This window comes from Apodemus sylvaticus, chromosome 2 (assembly GCF_947179515.1).
Source record: "Apodemus sylvaticus chromosome 2, mApoSyl1.1, whole genome shotgun sequence".
In the NCBI taxonomy this organism is placed as follows: domain Eukaryota; kingdom Metazoa; phylum Chordata; class Mammalia; order Rodentia; family Muridae; genus Apodemus; species Apodemus sylvaticus.
In genome coordinates this window covers 97,324,445-97,346,680 of record NC_067473.1, presented here as the reverse complement: position 1 = coordinate 97,346,680, position 22,236 = coordinate 97,324,445, and the positions used below count along the sequence as shown (strand labels likewise).

Below are 22,236 nucleotides of genomic sequence, written 5' to 3'. Positions count from 1 at the left end.
TTTGTGCTTGTGTTGGGGCAGAGAATCCATTACTAAAAGCATAATATGTGTCAAGTTAAGAACAGTAATGTTATTGGTGTAATATATGAGGACCAGGTTTAGAAATGCTAACCAAAAACTTTTTTTTCATTTTTTAAATATTTTAAAATTATTATTAAACAATTAATATTTTCAGTATTTTATTTATTTATATTTCAAATGTTATCCTTTTTACTTATTCTTCTCAGAAACCTCCATCCCATCCCCCTTCTCCTGCTTATATGAGGATTTGTCCCCATCCATCCATCCACTCCTGCCTCTCTGTCCTGTGGTGTCCAGCCTTCCCAAGACCAAGGACCTGTTCTCCCACTGATGGTCAGCAAGGCCATCCTCTGGTACACATGTGGATCGAGCCTTGGGTCCCTCCATGTGTATTCCTTAGTTGGTGGTTTAAACCCTGGGAGCTTGGTTGTTTGATATTGATATTCTTCCTATGGGATTGTAAACCCTTCAGCTCGTTCCATCTTTTCTCTAACTCCTCCATTGGGGACATGTGATCAGTTCAATTGTTGGTTGTGAGAATCCACATCTATATATGTGATGCTCTGACAGAGCCTCACTGGAGACAGATATATCAGCCTACTGTCAGCACGTACTTCTTGACATCCACAATAGTGTCTTCATTTGGTGACTGTGTAAGAAAAATCCCCTGTTCTTGAATTCTATACTCAACAATACAAAACTTCTGGCAGATTCAGTATCCTTGACCTCAAGCTGTACTAGTGATAAAACCTGAATATTATTAGTACTAAGGCAGGCAGGAAGATAAATGGAATAGGACTGAAAACCCAGAAATTAACCCAAACCTCTGTGGCCATTTCATTTTTCACAAAGGAAATAAAATCATCAGTAGAAAAAAAAAGGCATTTTCAACAATTGGTGCTGTTTCAACTGGTGGTGAGCCTATATAGAAAAATGCAAATCAATTCACTCTTACTTCCTTCTACAAAGCTTAATTCCACGGGTTTGTGACCCTCCACATAAAAACAGATAAACTGAAACTAATAGAAGAGAAAGTGGGGAAGAGCCTCAAATATATGGGCACAGGGGAAATTTCCTGAACAAAACGCCATTGGTTTATGCTCTAAGATCAAGAGTTGAAAATGGCACCTCATTAAATTTCAAAGCTTCTTCAAGGCAAAGGGCAGTGTTAATATGATAAAACAGCAACCAACCTACTGCAAAAGATCTAGATCAGTCCTACATCTGATACAGTGCTAATATTCAATATATACAAAGAATTAAAGAAGTTAGACTCCAGAAAACCAAACAACCCTAATAAAAATTGTGGAACAAAGCTAAACAGTGAATTCTCAACTAAGGAAAGTCGAATGTCAGAGAAGCACCTAAGGAAATTCTCTATATCATTAGCCATAAGGGATGCAAATCAAAATGACCCTGAGTTTCCACTTTACATCAATCAGAATGTCTAAGATTAAAAAAAAAAAAAACTCAGGTGATAGCAGATGCTGATGAGGATATGGAGAAAGAGGAACACTCCTCCACTGCTTGTGGGATTTCAAGTTGGTTCAATCTCTCTGGAAATCTGTCTTTCAGTTCCACAAAATACTGGACAAATAGTTGTACCTGAAGATCCAGCTATACCTGCTGGGCGTATACCCAGAAGATGCTTCACCATGCAATAAGGACACATGCTCCACTATATTAATAGGAGTCATAGCTATAAGAGGCAGAAGCTGGAAAGAACCCAGATGTCCTTTAGCAGAGGAATAGATATAGAAAATGTGGTTTGTTTACATCATGGAATACTGCACAGCTATTAAAAACAATTCATGAAATTCTTAGGCAAATGGATGGAACTGAAACCTGTGATTCTAAGTGCAGGAACCCAATCAGAAAAGAACACACTTGGCATGAACTCACTGATAAGTGGGTATTAGGCATAGAGAGTGCAATATCCCTCCCTCTGACATGAAGCTCAAGAGGAAGGAAGAAGTAGAGAATGGAAGGGACTTGGGAGGAACAGAAAAGTGGGAGGATATAAAGAGGTGGCAGATTAGGTACAGGAAAAGATGGAGGCAATATACAGAGGGTCAGGAAATTGAACAGAAATGTGTAGCAGTAAGGAATGAGGAACATGGATTAGCAATTCGAAAGTCCCAGATGCCAAGAGAGTAAGATACTCCTAGGACTCCATAGGGATGACATTAGACGAAATACCCCACAAAAGTTCAGGAAGGCCTGTAGAAACCATATCCAGAGGTTAGGCAGGGCCTGCTAGTTGGGGAATGGGGCAACCCACCCTTCTCCAACATTTTAACCCAGAATTTCTCCTGTCTAAAGGAAATACAGGGACAAAGTGTGGAGCTGAGACTTAAGGAAAGGTCATCCAGGGACTTCCCCACCTGAGGATCCATCCCAAATGCAGACACCAAATCCAGTCACTATTGCAGAAGCCAAACAATGCTTGCTGACAGGAGCCTGTTATAGCTGTCTCCTGAGAGGCTCTGCCAGTTCCTGACCAATACACATGCAGATCCTCACAGCCAACCATTGGACTGAGTACAAGGACCCCCAATGGAGGAGCTATGTGAAGGATTGAAAGTGATGAGGGGGACTTATCTGTCATCAATGAAAGGGGAGGCCCTTGGTCCTGTGAAGGCTTGCTGTCTTAGTGCAGAGGACTGCTAGGGCAGTGATGTGCAAGTGGGTAGGTGGGTTGGGGAGCACTGTCATAGAAGCAGGTTAAAGGGAAATGAGATGTGTGTTTGCAAAGGGGAAAATGGGAAAGGAGAAAACATTTGAAATGTAAATAAATAAAATATCCAAAAAAGAAAGGATTCATTTGTAATTTCAGAGGGTTATACTGTATGAAAGCAGAAAGTAGGCAGCAAGTAGAAGACTTGGTAGCTGGAGCAGAGGCTTAGGGCTCACAACTCAAATTATATGTAAATATGTGTGTCTGTCTGTATGTATGTATGTATGTATTTATGTACATATGAATGTATGTATGTATATGCAAGCATATAAGTTTGAATATATGTGTACTGCGTGTGTGCCTATCTGCACACACATGGGATGGGCTAAGCAGACTGATGCTTTACACAGTGTATTCATGCATGTATGTTTGTATATATCTGTACTGTGTGTGTGCTTGTCTGCACACACTTGGTGTGGACTAAGCAGACTGATCCATTACACACACACAGAGAGAGAGGACACAGACTTGTGCCATCCACTTCTCCTGTCTACTGTGCTGAGTTAGATTCACTGCTGTGATACAGCAGCCTGTCCAGACTGTGTACCTTCTTTAAGTGATACTTACAAACATTTCCTGATGCCCAATTATTTCAAGATACTTTATTTTCAAAATTGGTCACAACATAAGCTGTTGGCCCATTCTGCCAATGTATAAGCTACAAGTGCTTGCTCACCAGCTGAGTTCACACATTAATATCATATTTGCAAATTGAATGCAAATCCATATAAAAATATTCAAAGTTTTCACAGGAGCACAGTAAATGTGACCCCCATCTCACAGCCTTCAGTACGGCACTGGTGCCAACACTACACTTAAGAAGACATTCCAGACTAGCAGTAATTAAGTTAAATGTCCCCCCCAAATGCCTTAATTCAAGCTAAACTTACAGGTAAGAGCTACAAGAATGGCATCTACATATTGCCACTAGCAGAAGCACAAGCTGCAGGGAGACTGTGCATTCCACACTCCTGGGCACAAGACATGGGCAGAGTGCCAACATCCTGTTCCTCTATTTATGGAGGGAAGCCATGGCTTTGGATCTGCTTCATGTGTTGCCACATTGGCCATGATGTTTGGCCTCTGGAACCCATTGAAAATAGAAGCAGTAGCAATGGCGTATGCACACATGTTCTCAAACAGCATCCAATCACCCACATGCATTTCAGGTTGGTTACAGAACTCAACAATTCTATCAAGAATATCAGATTGGTACCCAGATGCTGAATGAGTAATACTTCTCATTTGGCTTGGGACTCCTCTGCAGCAGGGCCTTCACATGTGCGTGATCATAAAGAATGCACATGAATACCCAAGGCACAAATTGCATAACAAATGACTCCCATGTAGAAGTATGGAGAGGGTCCTGATCCTGGAAAGGATTGATCTAGCATGGGAAGGGAATATAAGGACAAAAAAAATGGAGGGAGGTGATTGGAGAAGGGAAGGAGAGAAGAAGGTTTATGGGACATACTGGGAGGGGGGATCCGGGAAAGGGGAAATCATTTGGAATGTAAACAAAGAATATAGAAAGTAAAAATATTAAAAAAAGGAATAATTTTTAAAAGTAATTAATTAATTAATTAATTAATTAAATTTGAAAAAAAAAGAATGCAGTTAAATGATCCATACACTCCATCATTCACATAATCCATGAAGGTTTGCTCAATTGATTCATCTTCATGTTCAGAGCTCATTCACTCCTTCCACATAGGGCTTTTTGACAATGTTGTTTAATGTACGTGTGAAAATTGATTGTTGTATCTGGCCAGCTCAGGTATGACTCTCACACTAGAGTCTGATGGGAAGTATTTGTTCAGAGCTGGGTGATTACATTGGTGATCTCTTCAAACCAATATCAAGCAGATATATTTTGAAACCAGCATCTGTTCCCTTGTCAAACACACAGTGGGCATCTGACACTGCCTGCACGAAGGTCTCAGGGTCAGTAAATCCACTGCCCACATGGAAGCTGACACCAATGATGTCATTATTTAGCTTACTTTCTCACTGCAAGAGAAACGTGCTAGTTTTGAGTGTGGCACCAAACTTAACACTGAAGAGACTGACTTCTTTGGAATAGTCAGTGGCAATCTGCAAAATCAACATTGCCTCTGGATGTGCTCTGGCAACTTTCATAAATTAAATTTCACTGTCAAAAGTCATCATCTGAACTTTATTACTAGCAGAATACTTAATTTGAGACACTTGTTTACAATGACTTGCGTAGATAATCCTATCTGGAGATACCCCAATTCCCTGCACGAACTATATTTCAGTCTTCCTTGCACATTCAAATCCTGTCCCAATAGCAGCTAGGGTTCTCACTCTGGTGCTGCTGGTGTTTCACTTGACTGCAGTAAAAAAGAAGTAACAGGGAGAGCTTTACCCACCTCAGATACTTCTTTAGAATATCTCTGAGGTTATCAACATAGAAAGATTCCTTAATGTCAGAGGAAGAGACTTCATTGATTTTTTTTTTGTCCAGAATGTCCTTAGCAGTAAATAAAGCCTTCATTGAGGATATGGCAGTCAAACTCTCCTTTTGTAAAGATGCTCAGAGTTCTTGACATAGAAATGGAATTAGATTATAGCCAGCTTCTCACAATGCCAACTTATCCAAGAACTCTAAATGCTGTCTCCTTGGAGCAGTGGAAACACTCACAGCACAGGGTCACAGCTGGCTGGATGCATCAGATGCTGCTGCTAAACCCCTTGGAGAGCCTGGCTGTCAGTGAGCAGCTGCCTCCTTGAGCCCACTGCGGGCACAGATCCAGGGTGGCTGAGTTGCTGTTTGAGGGCAGCCAGGGGCATTCGCTGTGGAGACAAACCTTTACATTTCTCTTACCTCTCCAATTAAATATTCCCTCTCTTCTCCATCCTTTTCTGTTTTCTTCCCTCTCTCCTCCTCTTCCCATTTCACCTTTTTTCCTTTCTTCTTTTTCACTTCCCCTGTTGATGTTGTTATTGTTGTTGTACAGGATTTATTGTTTCCTCAGTATCCAGTCAAAGGAAGTTTTACTATTAATTCTGTAATACTCATCTGTTGATTGTTAATGGAAGGAAGCCTGTCATGAGAGCTTCTACACACTTGTGGTTTCAGACCTTTTAATCGGTCCTTGAGCTTCTATGTTGACTTCCTTCCCTGTGATTACTTCCTTTCTTTAATAGTACTGTTGGTGTTGATTTGACCTGGATGTTCTCACACAACTGTGTCCGGGCAATTTCCTTTCTTATCTGATGACTACTTTGCATAGATCCCTAGAGGTCAGTCCAGCTGCCCATGATTTATAAACCAGGCCTTTGCAGTGAGATCTGAAATGCCTCAGAACAGTATGGGGATCAAGATGGAATCACAGACTCAAGTCTTCATATTTGTGTTGCTCTGGTTGTCTGGTGAGACTTTTAAAAGTATTATAATATCTTAAAAGTAATTCCTTTGCAGAGAAATAGTTTTTTTTTTCTTATAGGAAGCTAATAGTTTGCAGACAATACCATTACAAAATACAGTTTGGATTCTTATATTTGTATCACAAAAATCTTTTTGTCTGTAAGTGTATACTCATTTTCTATTTCTGATTGCAGGTGTTGATGGAGACATTGTGATGACCCAGTCTCACAAATCCATGTCCACATCAGTAGGAGACAGGGTCACCATCAGCTGTAAGGCCAGTCAGAATGTGGGTATTGCTGTGAACTGGTACCAACAGAAAACAGGCCAATCTCCTAAACTGCTGATCTACGCAGCATCCTACCAATTTACTGGGTTCCCTGATCACTTCACAGGCAGTGGAACTGGAACAGATTTTACTCTCACCATCAGCAGTGTGCAGGCTGAAGACTTGGCAGTTTATTACTGTCTGTATAGTAGCTCTCCTCCCACAGTGCTTCATCCTCCTACACAACCTCCTCTGAGATTCTAACCATATGTCTGCACCACACATACCCAGACCTACACACTTCCCCTTCTGCCTGCATCTTCTTTTCCTAACTGTTGCCAAATATGGTAGAAAATCAAGGAAAAGGTCCTTTGACGTGCAAGGTGCTTATGGAAAAATCGATGTAAAGTAATTTGTATATTTTTTTAATTTCTTATCCTTAGATTCTGTGTATTGACATGACAAATTTGTTATCCTATATTCTCGAAAGAAAAGTTCAAATTTTTGTTTTCATGAGCTAAATCAAGAGAATGTCAGGCTCTGTTCTCACTGGAAGATACGGAAGAGAACTGGGCTTTTGCTTAGCTCAGCTCTGAGAGGCCGCCCTCAGTTCTGGACTCCTGGCAATTTCCCTAAGGTTGTTCTTTTGGTTAACTTTTTTTATTTGCATATTTAAAGTTGAATTTCATAAAACAAATATCTAAAATTATGTCATGTATTTTGACAGTCTTCATTATCCTTGTTTCTTCTCCCTGTCATCACCTTTCCCTCTAATTAACATACATCTAATCCCTAGTGTAACACCAATTTCTATATGACATATACATTGTTCACTCACAGGTGTTCACATGCACGAGAGCACGTATGCACACACGCGCACACACACACACACACACACACACACACACACACACACATGGTTTTATGAATCTATAAAAAACCTGGATATAAAAGTCAGAGAAATCATGATGTTTGACTTTTTTAACAACATAGCTGATCTATGCTTCCTATGCCTAGGCCACATCTGTATCTGTTGTCTTCTCATCTACTTTCACAATGAGGGAATGTGATAACTCATTTTATACCACCCTAATGGTAAATATGATTTTTTATTATGGAAATAAAGTTTATTTTTCTATCTTTTTTTTTTAGAAAACATATATAGGATTTATCAGTCCTGCATATGCTTTATTTTTTAATTAGGTATATTCTTTAATTGCATTTCAAATGTTGTCCTCTTTCCAGATTCTCTCCCCCCGCTGAAAAAGCCCTTAACCTATCCATCCTTCCCCTGCTCGCCAATCCAACCACTTCCACATCTCTGTCTTGGCATTCCAGTATACTGGGGCATCTAGTTTTCTCAGAAACACGGAAGTCTTCTCCAATTAATGTCTAACAGGTCCATCCTCTGCTATATACATGGCTGGAGCCATGAGTCCCTTCATGTTTACTCGTTGGTTGGTGTTTTAGTCCCTTGGAGCTTTGGGGATACTGGTTGGTTCACATTGTTGTTCCACCTGTGGAGCTGCAAACTTCTTAGCTCCTTGAATCCTTCCGCTAGCTCTTCCATTGGCACTGTGCTCAATCCAATGGTTGGTTGAGAGCATCTGTCTCTGTATTTGTCAGGCACTGGCAGAGGCTCTCAAGAGACAGGTATATCAGGCTCCTGTCAGCTAGCACTTGTTGGCATCCATGATAGTTTCTGGGTTGGATAACTATATGTGGGATGGAACCCCAGGTGGGACGGTTTTTGGATGATGGCCTTTTCTTTTCTCCACACTTTGTCTTCATATCTCCTGCTGTGGTTATTTTCTTCCCCTATCTAAGAAGGACCAGAGTATCCACACTTACCTCTTCCTTCTTCATGAGCTCCACTTGGTCTGTAAATTTTATCTTGAGTATTCCAGGCATCTGGGCTAATATCCACTTATCAGTGAGTGCTTACCAACTGTTATTTTAGTGATTGGTTCACAGTACTCAGGATGGTATTTTCTAATTCCATCAATTTTCTCAAGAATTTCATGTATTCATTGTTTTAAATAGCTGAGTAGTATTTCATTGTGTAAATGTACTACATTTTCTGTACAGATTCCTCTGTTGAGGGGCACCTGGGTTCTTTCCAGCTTCTGGCTAATATAACTAAGGTTGCTATGAACATAATGCACCATGTGTCCTTACTACAAGCTGGAGAATCCTCTGGGAATATTCCCAGGAGTGGTATAGCAGGGTCCTCTGGTAGTATTATGCCAAATTTTCTGAGGAACCTCCTAACTAATTTCCAGAGTGGAAGAGCCAGCTTGCAATCCCATGAGCAGTGGAGGAGTATTCCTTTTTCTCCACATCCTTGAAAGAACCTGCTGTCTCCTGAGATTTTGATCTTACACATTCTGACTGGTGTGAGGAGAAATGTTTTGATTTTCACTTCCCTGATAACTAAAGATTTTGATCATTTCTTTGGGTGCTTCTCAACCATTTGATACTCTTCAGTTGAAAATTCTTTCTTTAGTGTTGTACTCCCATTTTTAAAATAAGGTTATTTGGCTCTCTGGAATCTAACTTCTTGAGTTCTTTGTGTATATTGGATATTAGTTCTCTGTCAGATATATGGTTGATAAAGATCTTTTCCCGATTTGTTGGTTGCCATTTTGTCCTATTGACACTGTCCTTTGCCTTACAAAAATTTTGTAATTTTATGAGGTCCCATTTGCCAATTTTTGATCTTAGAGCATAAGCTATTGGTGTTCTGTTCATGAAATTTTCCCCTGTGCCCATGTGCTTGAGCATCAACCCCACTTTCTTTTCTATTTGTTTCAGTGTATCTGGTTTATGTGAAGGTCCTTGATCCACATGAAATTAAACTTTGTACAAGAAGATAAGAATGGATTAATTTGCACTCTTCTGCATGCTAACCCTGATTTAAATCAGCACTATTTGTTGAAAATGCTCTCTTTTAACCACTTGATGGCTTTAACTCCTTTGTCAAAGATCAAGTAACCATAAGTGTGTGAGTTAATATGTGGGTGTGGTGTATAGAGTTAAACAAAGAATTCTCACCTGAAGAAATTCGGATGGTGGAGAAGCATCTTAAAAAATGCTCAACTTCATTAGTCATTAGGGAAATGCAAATCAAAACAACCCTGAGATTTCACCTTATACCAGTCAGAATGGCTATGATTAAAAATTCAGGAAACAGCAGGTGTTGGAGAGGGTGTGGAGAAAGAGGAACACTCCTCCACTGCTGGAGGGGTTGCAAATTGGTACAACCACTCTGGAAATCAGTCTGGTGGTTCCTCCGAAAACTGGGCACCTCACTTCCAGAAGATCCTGCTATACCACTCCTGGGCATATACCCAGAGGATTCCCCACCATGTAATAAGGATACATGCTCTACTATGTTCATAGCAGCCCTATTTATAATTGCCAGATGCTGGGAAGAACCCAGGTATCCCTCAATAGAAGAGTAGATGCAAAAAAATGTGGTATATCTACACAATGGAGTACTATTCAGCCATTAGAAACAATGAATTCATGAAATTCTTAGGCAAATGGATGGAGCTAGAGAACATCATACTAAGTGAGGTAACCCAGACTCAAAAGGTGAATCATGGTATGCACTCACTAATAAGTGGATATTAACCTAGAAAACTGGAATACCCAAAACATAATCTACACATCAAATGAGGTACAAGAAGAAAGGAAGAGTGGCCCCTTGTTCTGGAAAGACTCAGTGAAGCAGTATTCAGCAAAACCAGAACGGGGAAGTGGGAAGGGTTCGGTGGGAGGACAGGGGAAGAGAAGGGGGCTTACGGGACTTTCGGGAAGTGTGGGGGGCTAGAAAAGGAGAAATCATTTGAAATGTAAATAAAAAATATATCGAATAAAAAATTTTTAAACAAAAACAAAATAAATATATAAACTGATATACTTGTTTGTCTTAGTTACGTTTTCCATTGCTGTAATGAAATACTATAATCAAAAAACAAGTTGGGGAGGAAAGGGTTTATTTCACTTTTACATCCATATCACTGTCCATTAATAAAGGAAGTTAGGACAGAATCTCAAAAAAAAAAAAAAAAAAAAAAAAAAAAAAAAAAGTTCTGCTCCATTGATGTACCTGCCTGTCACTGTTCAAACAAGATGTAGTTCTTGTCACTATTGCTCTGCAGTACTGCTTGAGGTCCAGGATATTGATTATCCCATAAGTTCTTTTATTGCTAAGACTAGTTTTAGTTATCCTGGGTGTTTTGTTATTTCAGAGGAATTTGAGAGTTGTACTTTATAACTATATGAAGAATTGAGTTAGAATTTTGGTATGGGTTTCATTGAATCTGTAGATTGCTTTTGGTGAGATGGACATATTTGCTATATTAATCCTGCCAATCCACTAGCATGGGAGATCTTTCTGTTTTCTGAAGTCTTCATTGATTTCTTTCTTCAAAGACTTGAAGTTTTTGTCATACAAATCTTTCACTTGTTTGATTAGTGTCCCACCAAGATACTTTAATAGTTTGTGACTATGGTGAAGGGTGTCATTTCCATGATTTATTTCCCAGCCTGTTTATCCTTTTAGTATAGGAATGCTACTGATTTGTTTGAGTTAATCATTGAGTAGAGCATAGTTCAGTTTCCATTTTATTTGGGCTTTCTGTTGTTTTGTTCCTATTTAAAATCAGTCTTAATCTTTTGTAATCTGATAGGAAGTATGGGATAATTTCAATCTTTTCATATCTGTTTTGTGACCAATTATATGGTCAGTTTTGGAGAAGGTACCATGAGGTGCTGAGAAGGTATATTCTTTGATTTAGGATGAAATTGTCCGTAGGTATCTGTTAAATCAATTTGATCCAAAACTTCTGCCAGTTTCACTGTGTCTCTGTTTAGGTTGTGTTTCTATGATCTCTCCACTGATGGGAGTGGGGTGTTGAAGTCACCCACAATTATTGTGAGAGGACAATGTGTGCTTTGAGCTTTAGTAGAGTTTCTTTTATGTATGTGGGTGCCCTTGCATTTGGAGAAAAGATATTCAGAATTGAGAGTTCTTCTTGGTAGATTTTTTTTTCTTTTATTAGTATGAAGTATCCTTCTGTGTCTATTAAAATGAATTTTGGTTGAAAATCGATTTTATCTGACATTGGAATGGCTACTCCAGCCTCTTTCCTGGGATCATTTGAATGGCAAATTGTTTTCCTGCTTTTTACTCTGATGTAGCGCTTGTCTTTGACACTGAGGTGCATTTCCTGTATTCCCTAAAGTGTTGGGTCCTGTTTACATATCCAGTCTGGTAGTCTAAGTCTTTTTATTGGGGAATTGAGTCCATTGATGTTGAGAGATATTAAGGAATAGTGATTTTTTTCTTCCTGTTATTTTTGATGTTATTTTATGTTTCTATCATTATCTTCTTTTTGGTTTGTTGAAAGAAGATTGCTTTCTTCCTTTTTCTAGGGTGTCATTTCCCTCCTTGTGTTGGCATTTTCCATCTATTAAACTTTGTAGAGCTGGATTTGTGGAAAGGTGCTGTTTAAATTTGCTTTTATCATAGAATATGCTGCTTTTTCCATCTATCAATCTATGGTGATTGAGATTTTTGCTGCTTATAGTAGTCTGGTTTGGCATTTTTGTTCTCTGAGGTTCTGTCTGAGATATGGCCTGGATCTTCTAGCTTTTATGGTTTCTATTGTAAAGTCTGGTGTAATTCTGATGGGTTTGCCCTTATCTATTACTTGACTTTTGTCCCTTACTGCTTTTAATATTCTTTTATTTTAGTTCAGTTGGTGTATTGATTATTATGTGACAGGAGGAATTTCTTTTCTGGTCTAATCTTTTCAAAGTTCTGTAGGCTTCTTGTATGTCCATGGGCATTGAAGATGCTTACTGCTCCTTAAATTTGGGAATCTTCACTTTATTTTATACCTATTATACTTAGGTTTGGTATGCTCAATGTGTCCTGGATTTCCTGGATGTTTTGCATTAGGAGCTTTTTGCATTTTGCATTTTCTTTGACTGTTCTGTTAAGTTTTTCTGTTATATCGTCTGCACCTGAGATTCTCTCTTCTATCTCTTATACTCTGTTGATGATGCTTGCATCTATGACTCCTGATCTATTTCCTAGGTTTTCTATCTCAGTGTTGTTTCTCTTTGTGACTTCTTTATTGTTTCTATTTCTATTTTTAAATACTGCATGATATTGTTCAGTTTATTTACCTACAATGTTGTGATTTCCTGAAGTCCTTTAAGGGATTTTTGAGTTTCGTCGTTGTGGTCTTCTACAGGTAAACACCTGTGTTCACTTGGATTTCTTTAAGTGGTTATTTATCTCCTTTATTTTGGAAAAATATTATTGATGATTGAAAATCATGTTATCATATCTATGTTTCGTCGTTGTGGTCTTCTACAGGTAAACACCTGTGTTCACTTGAATTTCTTTAAGTGAGTTATTTATCTCCTTTATTTTGGAAAAATATTATTGATGATTGAAAATCATGTTATCATATCTATGTATTTTGCTAATGTTTATATGCATGTGTCTGTTCAACTATTTCTCATTTACAAAATAAATATTAGTTGTTATGTTTATTAATTTTATTAGATATATTCTTTATTTATATTTCAAATGTTGTCCACTTTCCTGGTTTCTCCCTTTCCCCAGAGAACCATATAACTTAGCTCTCCTCCCCCTATTCACCAATCCATACACTCTGGTTTTCCTTTCCTGGCATTCTCTTATAATGGGACATCACGTCTTCTCAGGATGCAGGGCTTCTCCCTTTGATGCTCTACAAGGCCAACCTTTGCTACATATCCACCTGGAGCTATGAGTCCCTCCAAATGTGCTCTTTGGTTGGTTATTTAGTCCCTGGGAGCTCTGTTCCTACTGGTTGCTTCATATTGTTCTTCCTCCTATGGGACTGCAAGTCTCTTCAGCTCCTTGGGTCCTTTTACTAGCTCCTCCATTAGGAAGCTTGTGCTCAGTCCAAGGGTTGTCTGAGAACACCCACCTCTGTATTTGTCTGGTACTGGAAGAACCTCTCAGAAGACAGCTATGTCAGGCTCCTTTGAGCATGCACTTGTTGGCATCAAAATTAGTGTCTGATTTTGGTGACTACTCAGCTATTATAAGCAATAAATTCCCCAGTTTCTTTTCTATTAGTTTCAGTGTGTCAGGTTTTATGTGGAGGTCTTTGATCCACTTGGAGTTGAGCTTAGTACAAGGAAATAAGAATGGATCAATTTGCATTCTTCTGCATGCTGACCTCCAATTGAACTGGTACCATTTGTTGAACAAGCTATTGTTTTTCCACTGGACGTTTTCAGCTCTTTTGTCAAAGATCAATTGATGATAGGTTTGTGGGTTCATTTCTGGGTTTCAATCCTATTCCATTGATCCACTTGCCTGACATTGTACTGATACTATGCAGTGTTTTATCACTATTGCTCTGTAGTAATGTTTGAGGTCTGGGGTACTGATTTTCCCAGAAGTTCTTTTGCTGTTGAGAACAGTTTTATCTATCCTGCATTTTTTGTTATTCCAGATGAATTTGAGAATTGCTCTCTCTAACTCTGTGAAGAACTGAGTTGGGATTTTGATGGGGATTTCATTGAATCTGTAGATTGTTTTGTGGCAGGATGACCTTTGAGGACATGGGCACAGGGGAAAGTTCCTGAACAGAACACCAATAGCTTATGCTCTAAGATCAAGAATTGACACATGGGACCTCATAAAATTACAAAGTTTCTGTAAGGCAAAGGACATGGTCCAAAGGACAAAACGTCAACCAATAGAATGGGAAAGGATCTTCACCAACCCTAAATCTGACAGAGGGCTAATATCTAATATATACAAAGAACTCAAGAAGTTAGAAAGCAAAGGAGTAGGGTGACGCTGTAGGAGGACCTGCAGTCTCAACTAACCTGGACCCCTGAGATCTCTCAGACACTGAGCCACAAAACAGGCAGCATGCATTTGCTGATATGAGGCCTCCAACATATATAGAAGAGAGGACTACCAGGTTTGGAATCAGTCATAGAAGATGCACCTAACCCTCAAGAGACTGTAGGCTCCAGGGAGTGAGGTTTGGTGTGGTTGGGGTTGGGGGTGGTAGGGGTATTCTTGTGGAGATCGGCAGAAGATGTATGGGATGGGGAACTCTCAGAGATTTGACAGGAAAGGAGTCAAAATTGAACTGTAAAACATGATTAAATAAAAATTCAAATTTAAAAAGGATAACAAATAGAAATTTTATAATTTGAAAAAATTTTATACAAATACATTTATTCTAGGATGTGCATGAACATGTCTCTCTCTCATATTTGTGTGTGTGTGTGTGTGTGTGTGTGTGTGTGTGTGTGTAGGCCAAAAGACAACCTGTAGAAGTTAGTTTTTACTTTTCACTAGGTTGTATCTGGGAATCAAACTCAGGTCATTAGTTTTGCTGGAATCTTTTCCTTTCCTGTTAACAGGTGAGTCAAATTGCCAGCCTGAGGTACTGTATTTTTCCTTCACAGAGTTATTTTATTTTAAATTTTGTGCATGTATCTATGGAGGAGTGTAGGTATTTGTATGAGTGATGGCTCAAAGCTGTCATAAGAGAGGGTCAGATTTTAGAGAGCTTGAGTAAGAGGAGTTTTTTATTTAGTTGAAGTGGGTGCTGGGAACCCAGCCAGGTTCCTCTGTAACACCAGGAAGCAGGATTTTTCCTTCTAGTATCCTCCATAGGACTGGACTAATGGAAAGATTTTTTTTTTAATTTGGTTTTATCATGGAATATCTTGGCTTCTCCATTTAAGATGGTTGAAAGTTTTGCTGAGTATAGTAACCTGGGCTGGCACCTGGGTTTTCTTAGTGTCTGTATAACATCTGTTCCAGATCCTCTGGCTTTTACTGTCTCTGTTGAGAAGTCTTGTATAATTCTGACAGGTCTTCCTTCATGTTACTTGGTTTTTTTCACCTTATAGCTTTAATATTCTTTCTTTTTTCTGAACATTTTGTGTTTTGATTATTATTTGTAGGAGGATTTTTCTTCTTTACTTGGTATTCTGTAGGCTTGTACATTATGATGTATTTTTTGGGTTATGTTTCTTCTATAAATTTGCTAAAGTTATTTTCTGGTTTTTTGTTCTGTGAATCTTCACTCTATTTAATTTCTATTATTCTTAGGTTTGATCTTTCATTGAGTCCCAAATTTCCTGGATGTTTTGTGTTAGGAGGTTTTGTATTTTCATTGACCATTGTGAAATTATCTTCTATCATGTTTTTGATGCCTGGGATTCTCCCCTCTATCTCTTGTATTTTATTGGTGAAAGCAAAACTTCCTGAGTTTTTCAGGCAAATGGATGGAACAAGAAATCATCTCAAGCAAGGTAACTCAGACCCAAAATGACATGCATTGTATGTACTCACTGTCAATGACCACTTCTATTGGTACAGTAACAGACAGGTAGATCACTGGAATAGAATTGAAGACCCAGAAAAGGACCCACACATGCATGGTCACTTGATATTTGACAAAGGAGCTAAAACCATCCAGTGGGGGAAAAAACATTTATAACAAATGGTGCTGTATCAACTGGAGATCTGCATGCAGAAAAATGCAAATAGACACATTCTTATCTCCTTGTATAAAGCTCACATCAAAGGGGATCAAGCATCTACACATAAATCCAGACACACTGAAGTTTATAGAGGAGAAGGGGGGTGCGAATCTTGAACACATGGGCACAGGGGAAAACTTCCTGAACAGAACACCAATGGCTTATACTCTAAGAATAAGAATTGACAAATGGAACCTCATAAAACTGCAAAGATTCTGTAAGGCAAAGGACACAGACAATCGGACAAAATGGCAACCAACAAATTGGGAAAAGATCTTTACCAACCCTACATCTGATAGAAGGCTATTATCCAATGTATACAAAGAACTAAAAAAGTTAGTCTCCAGAGAGTAAAATAACCCTTTTAAAAATGGGGTACAGAGCTAAACAGAGAATTCTCAACTGAGGAAACTCAAATGTCTCAAAAGCACATAAAGAAATGTTCAGCATCCTTAGTTATCAGGGAAATGCAAATCAAAACAACATTGAGATTCTACCTTACACCAGTCATAATGGCTAAGATGAAAAACTCCAGGGGATACAATATGCTGGAGAGATGTGGGGAAAAAGAATACTTCCCTATTGTTGGTGGGATTGCAAGCTGGTAAAACTACTCTGGAAATCAGTTTGGTGAACCCTCAGAAAATTAGACATAGTACAACCTGCAGACCCAGCTATACCTCTCCTGGGCATATACCTAGAAGATGCTCCTACATGTAATAAGGACACATGCTGCACTATGTTCATAGCTGCCTTATTTATAACAGCCAGAAGATGGAAAGAACCCAGATGTCCCTCAACAGAGGAATGGATACAGAAACTATGGTATACATACACAATGGGTTACTATTCAGCTATTAAAAATGGTGAATTCATGAAATTCTTAGGCAAATGGATGGAACTAGAAAGTGTCATCCTGAGCGAGGCAACCCAATCACAAAAGAACACACATGGTATACACTCACTAATAAATGGATGTTAGTCCAAAAGCTCAAAATAAACAAAATTACAATTCACCCAGCACAAGAAGCTCGAGAAAAAGGAGGACTTAAGTGAGGGAACAAACTACTCACAGGAGCAATAAAGGAGACAATGTATGAAGCAGAGACTGAAGTAAAGGCCACCCAGAGACTGTCCTACTTGGAGATTCATTCTCTAAAAAGTCACCAAACCCCAACACTTTTGTGGATGACAAGAAGTGCATACTAAAGGGAGCATGTCATGGTTGTCTCTGTAGGGGCCCTGTGAGAGCTTTACAAATACAGAGGCAGATGCTAACAACAAACCATTTAACTGGGCATGGGTCCCCATTGGAGGAGTTGGAGGATGGTCCATAGGAGCTGAAGGGGTTTACAGCCCCATTGGAAGGACAATAATTTCAGCCACTGAGGCGCCCCAAGACTACGGGAGACTGAACCATCAACCAAGGGGCACATATGGTTCCAGCCAAAAATGTGGCAGAGGAAGGCTTTGTTGGGCATCAGTGGGAGGAATTGTCTTTGGTCAGATAAAGTCTCAACATAGGCCCCAACAAAGGGAAACTGAGGCGGGGGGGGGGAGTGTGTTGGGTGGAGGGGCATATACGTGAAGGCAGGGGAAAGGAGGAGGAGGGGTTAGGGTCTTAGTGGAGGGGGTATATCTGGAAAGATTTTAAAATTGGCAATGTAAAAGAAGACATTATTCAATAAAAAAAGAAAAAGAATAGCACCATTCTGTGTGAGATGCTCTGCCAGCTGCTATCTATGAGGTTCCATGCTGCCACTTGGCAACTGTGCTGTGACTGCCTTGCTGAGCTTTCGGCCTCAGAGCTGTGTGATCTGCTAAGGGGTCTGTGGTCAGGAAGACTGCCCTTCTGTGTCCTCATCGGACAGGTTAGAAATGACAGTGGATACGAGGCCACTTGAGATGCTGCTGTCCAAATTTGGCTCCCTGGTGCACCTCTGCACACATGGCGGCATGTACCACATCCCTGTGAAGATCCTACAGCCAGTCAAGGTAGACAAGGAGAGCTTCCAGAAGGTGTACTAGTTGGGCTTTGTGCTCGGCAGCAGTGGCTTCAACATGGCCTACAAAGGGCAGCCACATCTTTGACTGACTTCCTGTGGCCTTGAAGCAAGTGTTGAAGAAGCAGGTGACCTAGTGGGGCATTCTCGACAGAGTGCCCATGCCCATGGAGGAATTGCTGCTGCACATGTTGGACAAAGCAGAGCGCATGAGGCTTGATCCTCCTGTTTGACTGATTCAAACAGCCAGATGGCTTATTGCTGGTGCTGAAGCAAGCTGAGCAGGCACAGGACCTCTTCAGCTTCATCACTGAACCCAGAGCCCTGGATTTGCTTCTGGCACATCACTTCTTCATTCATGTGCTTGCTGCTGTGTGGTACTGTCAGAATTTTGGGGTCACTAACCATGACATCAAGGACAAGAACCTGCTTGTGGGCATGCCCTTGGGTGAGCTGAATCTCATCCACTTCAGCTCAGGCACAGTACTCAAGGACAAGGTCTACACTGACTTTGATGGCACTTGTGTCTACACCCCTCCCCCAGAGTGGATCTGATATCACTGATATCACGGGGGTTCTGCCACTGTGTGGTCTCTGGTTGTACCGATCTATGCCATGGTGTGTGTGCCTTTGAGCAGGACAAGGAGATCTTTCATGGCAGGCTCTTTTTCTGGTAGAGGGTTTCCCCATAGTGCCAGGCAGCTTATTGAGTGCTGTCTCTCCCTACTGCTCTCAGAGATGCCCTTGTGGATGCTAGGAACAGATTGCTGCCCTCCCCTGGATGCTAGGGGCAGAGGGGAACATTTCAGAGAACTGTGACCTTCTTCAGCTTTGTTCCCAGGATACTGATGATGGAGCCAGTACCACTTCCAGCAGTGAGAGCATGTGAGGGAGAGGAAGAGGAAGGGGGATCTGGAATCTACACTGGGGGCCTGGGCTCAGCCTAGCCAGCCCTCTCCCAGAATGAAGTTATCTTCCTGGGATGTCTCCTGCAAAAGCATTGATTTCTGACCCCTTGAGACCTCTTGGCACCAGGTCTGTTCCCTTTCCTTTGAATGCCTTTTGAATGCTGCTCCACAGGGCCTGGCTTTTCTTGAGCTCTTCTATCCAAAGATGGCAGCAAGCTAATCAAGGTCCCACCTGCCCTGGATGGATACTTGAATCAGAGACCCCTAATCTGCTGCTCCATGTTGGAGACAGCCTTTTTGACCAAGTGTATTTGACATGGAGTGCTCTGTGGTGTCCACCTCCAAACCTCCAGTCTCCTGGTGACTCTCCTGGGCATGTCTGGATAAACAATCCAATGCTGGGCTACTGCTGTCTGTTTGTCTCCCCAGCAAGGCACAGTATGTACCTTAAGCATACCAGCTTTTCTTATATATATAGTGTGATTACCCTGGAGGGGCCCCTGCCCTGCTGGAGCTATTTATTGTTTACTTTATTTTCTGAGGTTTCTTCCTCCAGGTAATCACCATCTCAGGCCACTGGGTTGTTTAGGAAACTCATGGGTGGCTGTTCAGTCCATGGACACCATCCTAATTCCTGTACCTGGAGGAAGTCACCATCCCCCATATTTGTGAGAGGAAGAATTTGTACAATGGCTAATTTAAGGGGAGTAGGAAACCCTGTCACCCTGGGCACTCTGCACTGGTACATATATATGAATAGCACCTTTTATGGGTTTAAATACAAGAATTTCAAAAGCACTTTGATGCCATTTTCAGTCATCAAATGAGATAAAACAAATAAAACAAAAACAAACCAGCCAAACAAACAATGGTAGATTCTTCCTTAGGGTTTATGACATCCCATGTATAGTCACTTGAACAGGTTTGCAGTTTCAGGAATTACAATGAATATCATTCTGTATATTTTTGATAATGAAAGGAAAATATCATAAAAGTTCACCTGCAGCAGAACTGATATCATTCTCCACATTTTCTCTTCTTGGTGTGTTAATACAACATTGACTAAAGTATACCCAGTAAAAATATGAACTCATGGTGCCAATTGTCCCACGGGCTCTCATTGCATTAAGCCTTAACCAGAAACTTACTGAGAGACTTCCCAAATTATGCAGTGTCAGTGATTTTTTTAACCTCTATGCAAAGGCTATTTTATCTTCTTCCTCAAGGATGAGATTCCACAAGTCCATATGCCCTTCATAATCACAGGGCACCATACATATATAACGTACTGCTCTCTGAGTTTTGTGTGGCCAAATGTCTTCTCTCAGGTCTGCTCTCCAGCTGGTTCTGATGAACACATTCTCATTCCACCATTTTTATAACATCTTCCACCAACTGAGTCATTACTCATCTGCTTTCTACTCCCTTCCTATGTTTTTCTTTGTCTAACTGAGATTACTAAATACTCTTTCATATGGAGAAGAAGTTTTTGCTTCTTGAAGAAGGGAAGTAATGTTAAGAAGAGGAAACCATGTTGATAACTTCATATAAATGGTAGCACATATGCATGTCAATGGAATTCTATGCAATGGAAAACAGAAGTGTGTGTGTGTATGTGTGTGTGTGTGCATGTGTGTGTTTGTGGTGTGTTTGTTGTTTGTGTGTGTATGTTGTGTCACAGATGTAAATATTAAAAATACAATATGTGTCAAGTTAAGAACGATAATAGTAGTAGGGTAATATGCTTATCTCCTTGTACTAAGCTCAACTCCAAATCGATCAAGGACCTCCTCATAAAACCAGACACAATGAAGCTAATAGAAAAGAAACTGGGGAAGACCCTTGAGGACATTGGTACAGGGAGAAATTTCCCGAAGAAAACACAAATAGCTTATGCTCTAAGATCAAGATTCACAAATGGGACCTCATAAAATTAAAAAGTTTCTGTAAGGCAAAGAGCACCATCAAAAGGACAAATCGGCAGCCAACAAATTGGGAAAAGATCTTCACCAAGCCTACATCCGACATAGGGTCAATATCCAATATATACAAAGAACTCAAGAAGTTCGACCCCAGAAAAGCAAATAACCCTATTAAAAATGGGGTACAGAGCTAAACAAAGAATTTTCACCTGAAGAACATCGGATGGCTGAGAAGCATCTTAAAAAATGCTCAACATCATTAGTCATTAGGGAAATGCAAATCAAAACAACCCTGAGATTTCACCTTAAACCAATCAGAATGGCGAAGATTAAAAACTCAGGAGACTGGGGGTGTTGGTGAGGATGTGAAGAAAGAGGAACACTCCTCCACTACTGGTGGGAATGCAAACTGGTACAACAAATCTGGGAATCAGACTGGCAGTTCCTCAGAAAACTGGGCATGTCATTTCCAGAGGACCCTGCTATACCACTTCTGGGCATATACCCAGAGGATTCCCCAGCATTTAGTAAGGATACGTGCTCCACTATGTTCATAGCAGCCCCATTTATAATAACCAGAAGTTAGAAAGAACCCAGGTGTCCCTCAATGGAGGAATGAATACAAAAAAAATGTGGTATATATACACAATGGAGTACTATTTAGCCATTAGAAACAATGAATTCATCAAATTCTTAGACAAATGGATGGAGCTGGAGAACATCATACTAAATGAGGTAACCCCGTCTCAAAAGATCCATCATGGTATGCACTCACTGATAAGTGGATATTAGCCTAGTAACTTGGAATACCCAAGACATAATCTACATATCAAATGATGCACAAGAAGAACTGAAGAGTAGACCCTGGTTCTGGAAAGGCTCAGTGCAGCAGTATAGAGCATTAGCAGAACAGGGAACTGGGAAGTTGTGGATGTGGGAATAGGGGGAGGGAAGAGGGCTTATGGGGCTTTCGGGGAGTGGGGAGCCAGAAAAGGGGAAATCATTTGAAGTGTAAATAAAAATATATCGAATAAAAAATTAAATCTATAAAAAAAGAAAAAAACTCTAGACAATCACATAACCCTATTAAAAATGGGGTACAGAGCTAAACAAAGAATTCTCAATTGAGGAAACTTGAGTTGCCGTGAAGCACCTATAGAAATGTTCAACATCCTTAGTCACCAGGGCAATGCAAATCAAAATGACCCTTAGATTCCACCTCACCCCAGTCAGAATGGCTCAGATCAAAACTCAGGGGACGGCAGATGCTGGCGAAGACATGGAGAAAGAGAAACACTTCTCCACTGGTAGTTGGACTGTAAGCTCGGACAATCCCTTTGGAGATCATTCTGGCAGTTCCTCAGAAAATTGGACACATTATTACCTGAAGGCCGAGAT

The 22,236-nt window shown here is 40.2% G+C and overlaps 2 pseudogenes and 1 gene segment (V, D, J or C); 2 read left to right on the top strand and 1 right to left on the bottom strand.

The window, feature by feature from the left end:
- Positions 1-3,672: 3,672 nt before the first annotated feature.
- On the bottom strand, positions 3,673-5,331 carry LOC127677992 (ornithine decarboxylase-like; annotated as a pseudogene).
- A 723-nt stretch (positions 5,332-6,054) lies between these two features.
- LOC127677991 (immunoglobulin kappa chain variable 6-17-like) lies at positions 6,055-6,681 on the top strand. The segment is given in 2 exon segments: positions 6,055-6,154; positions 6,344-6,681. Coding segments are annotated over 2 exon segments (414 nt in total).
- An 11,229-nt stretch (positions 6,682-17,910) lies between these two features.
- LOC127677135 (serine/threonine-protein kinase pim-3-like) lies at positions 17,911-18,897 on the top strand (annotated as a pseudogene).
- Positions 18,898-22,236: the final 3,339 nt, after the last annotated feature.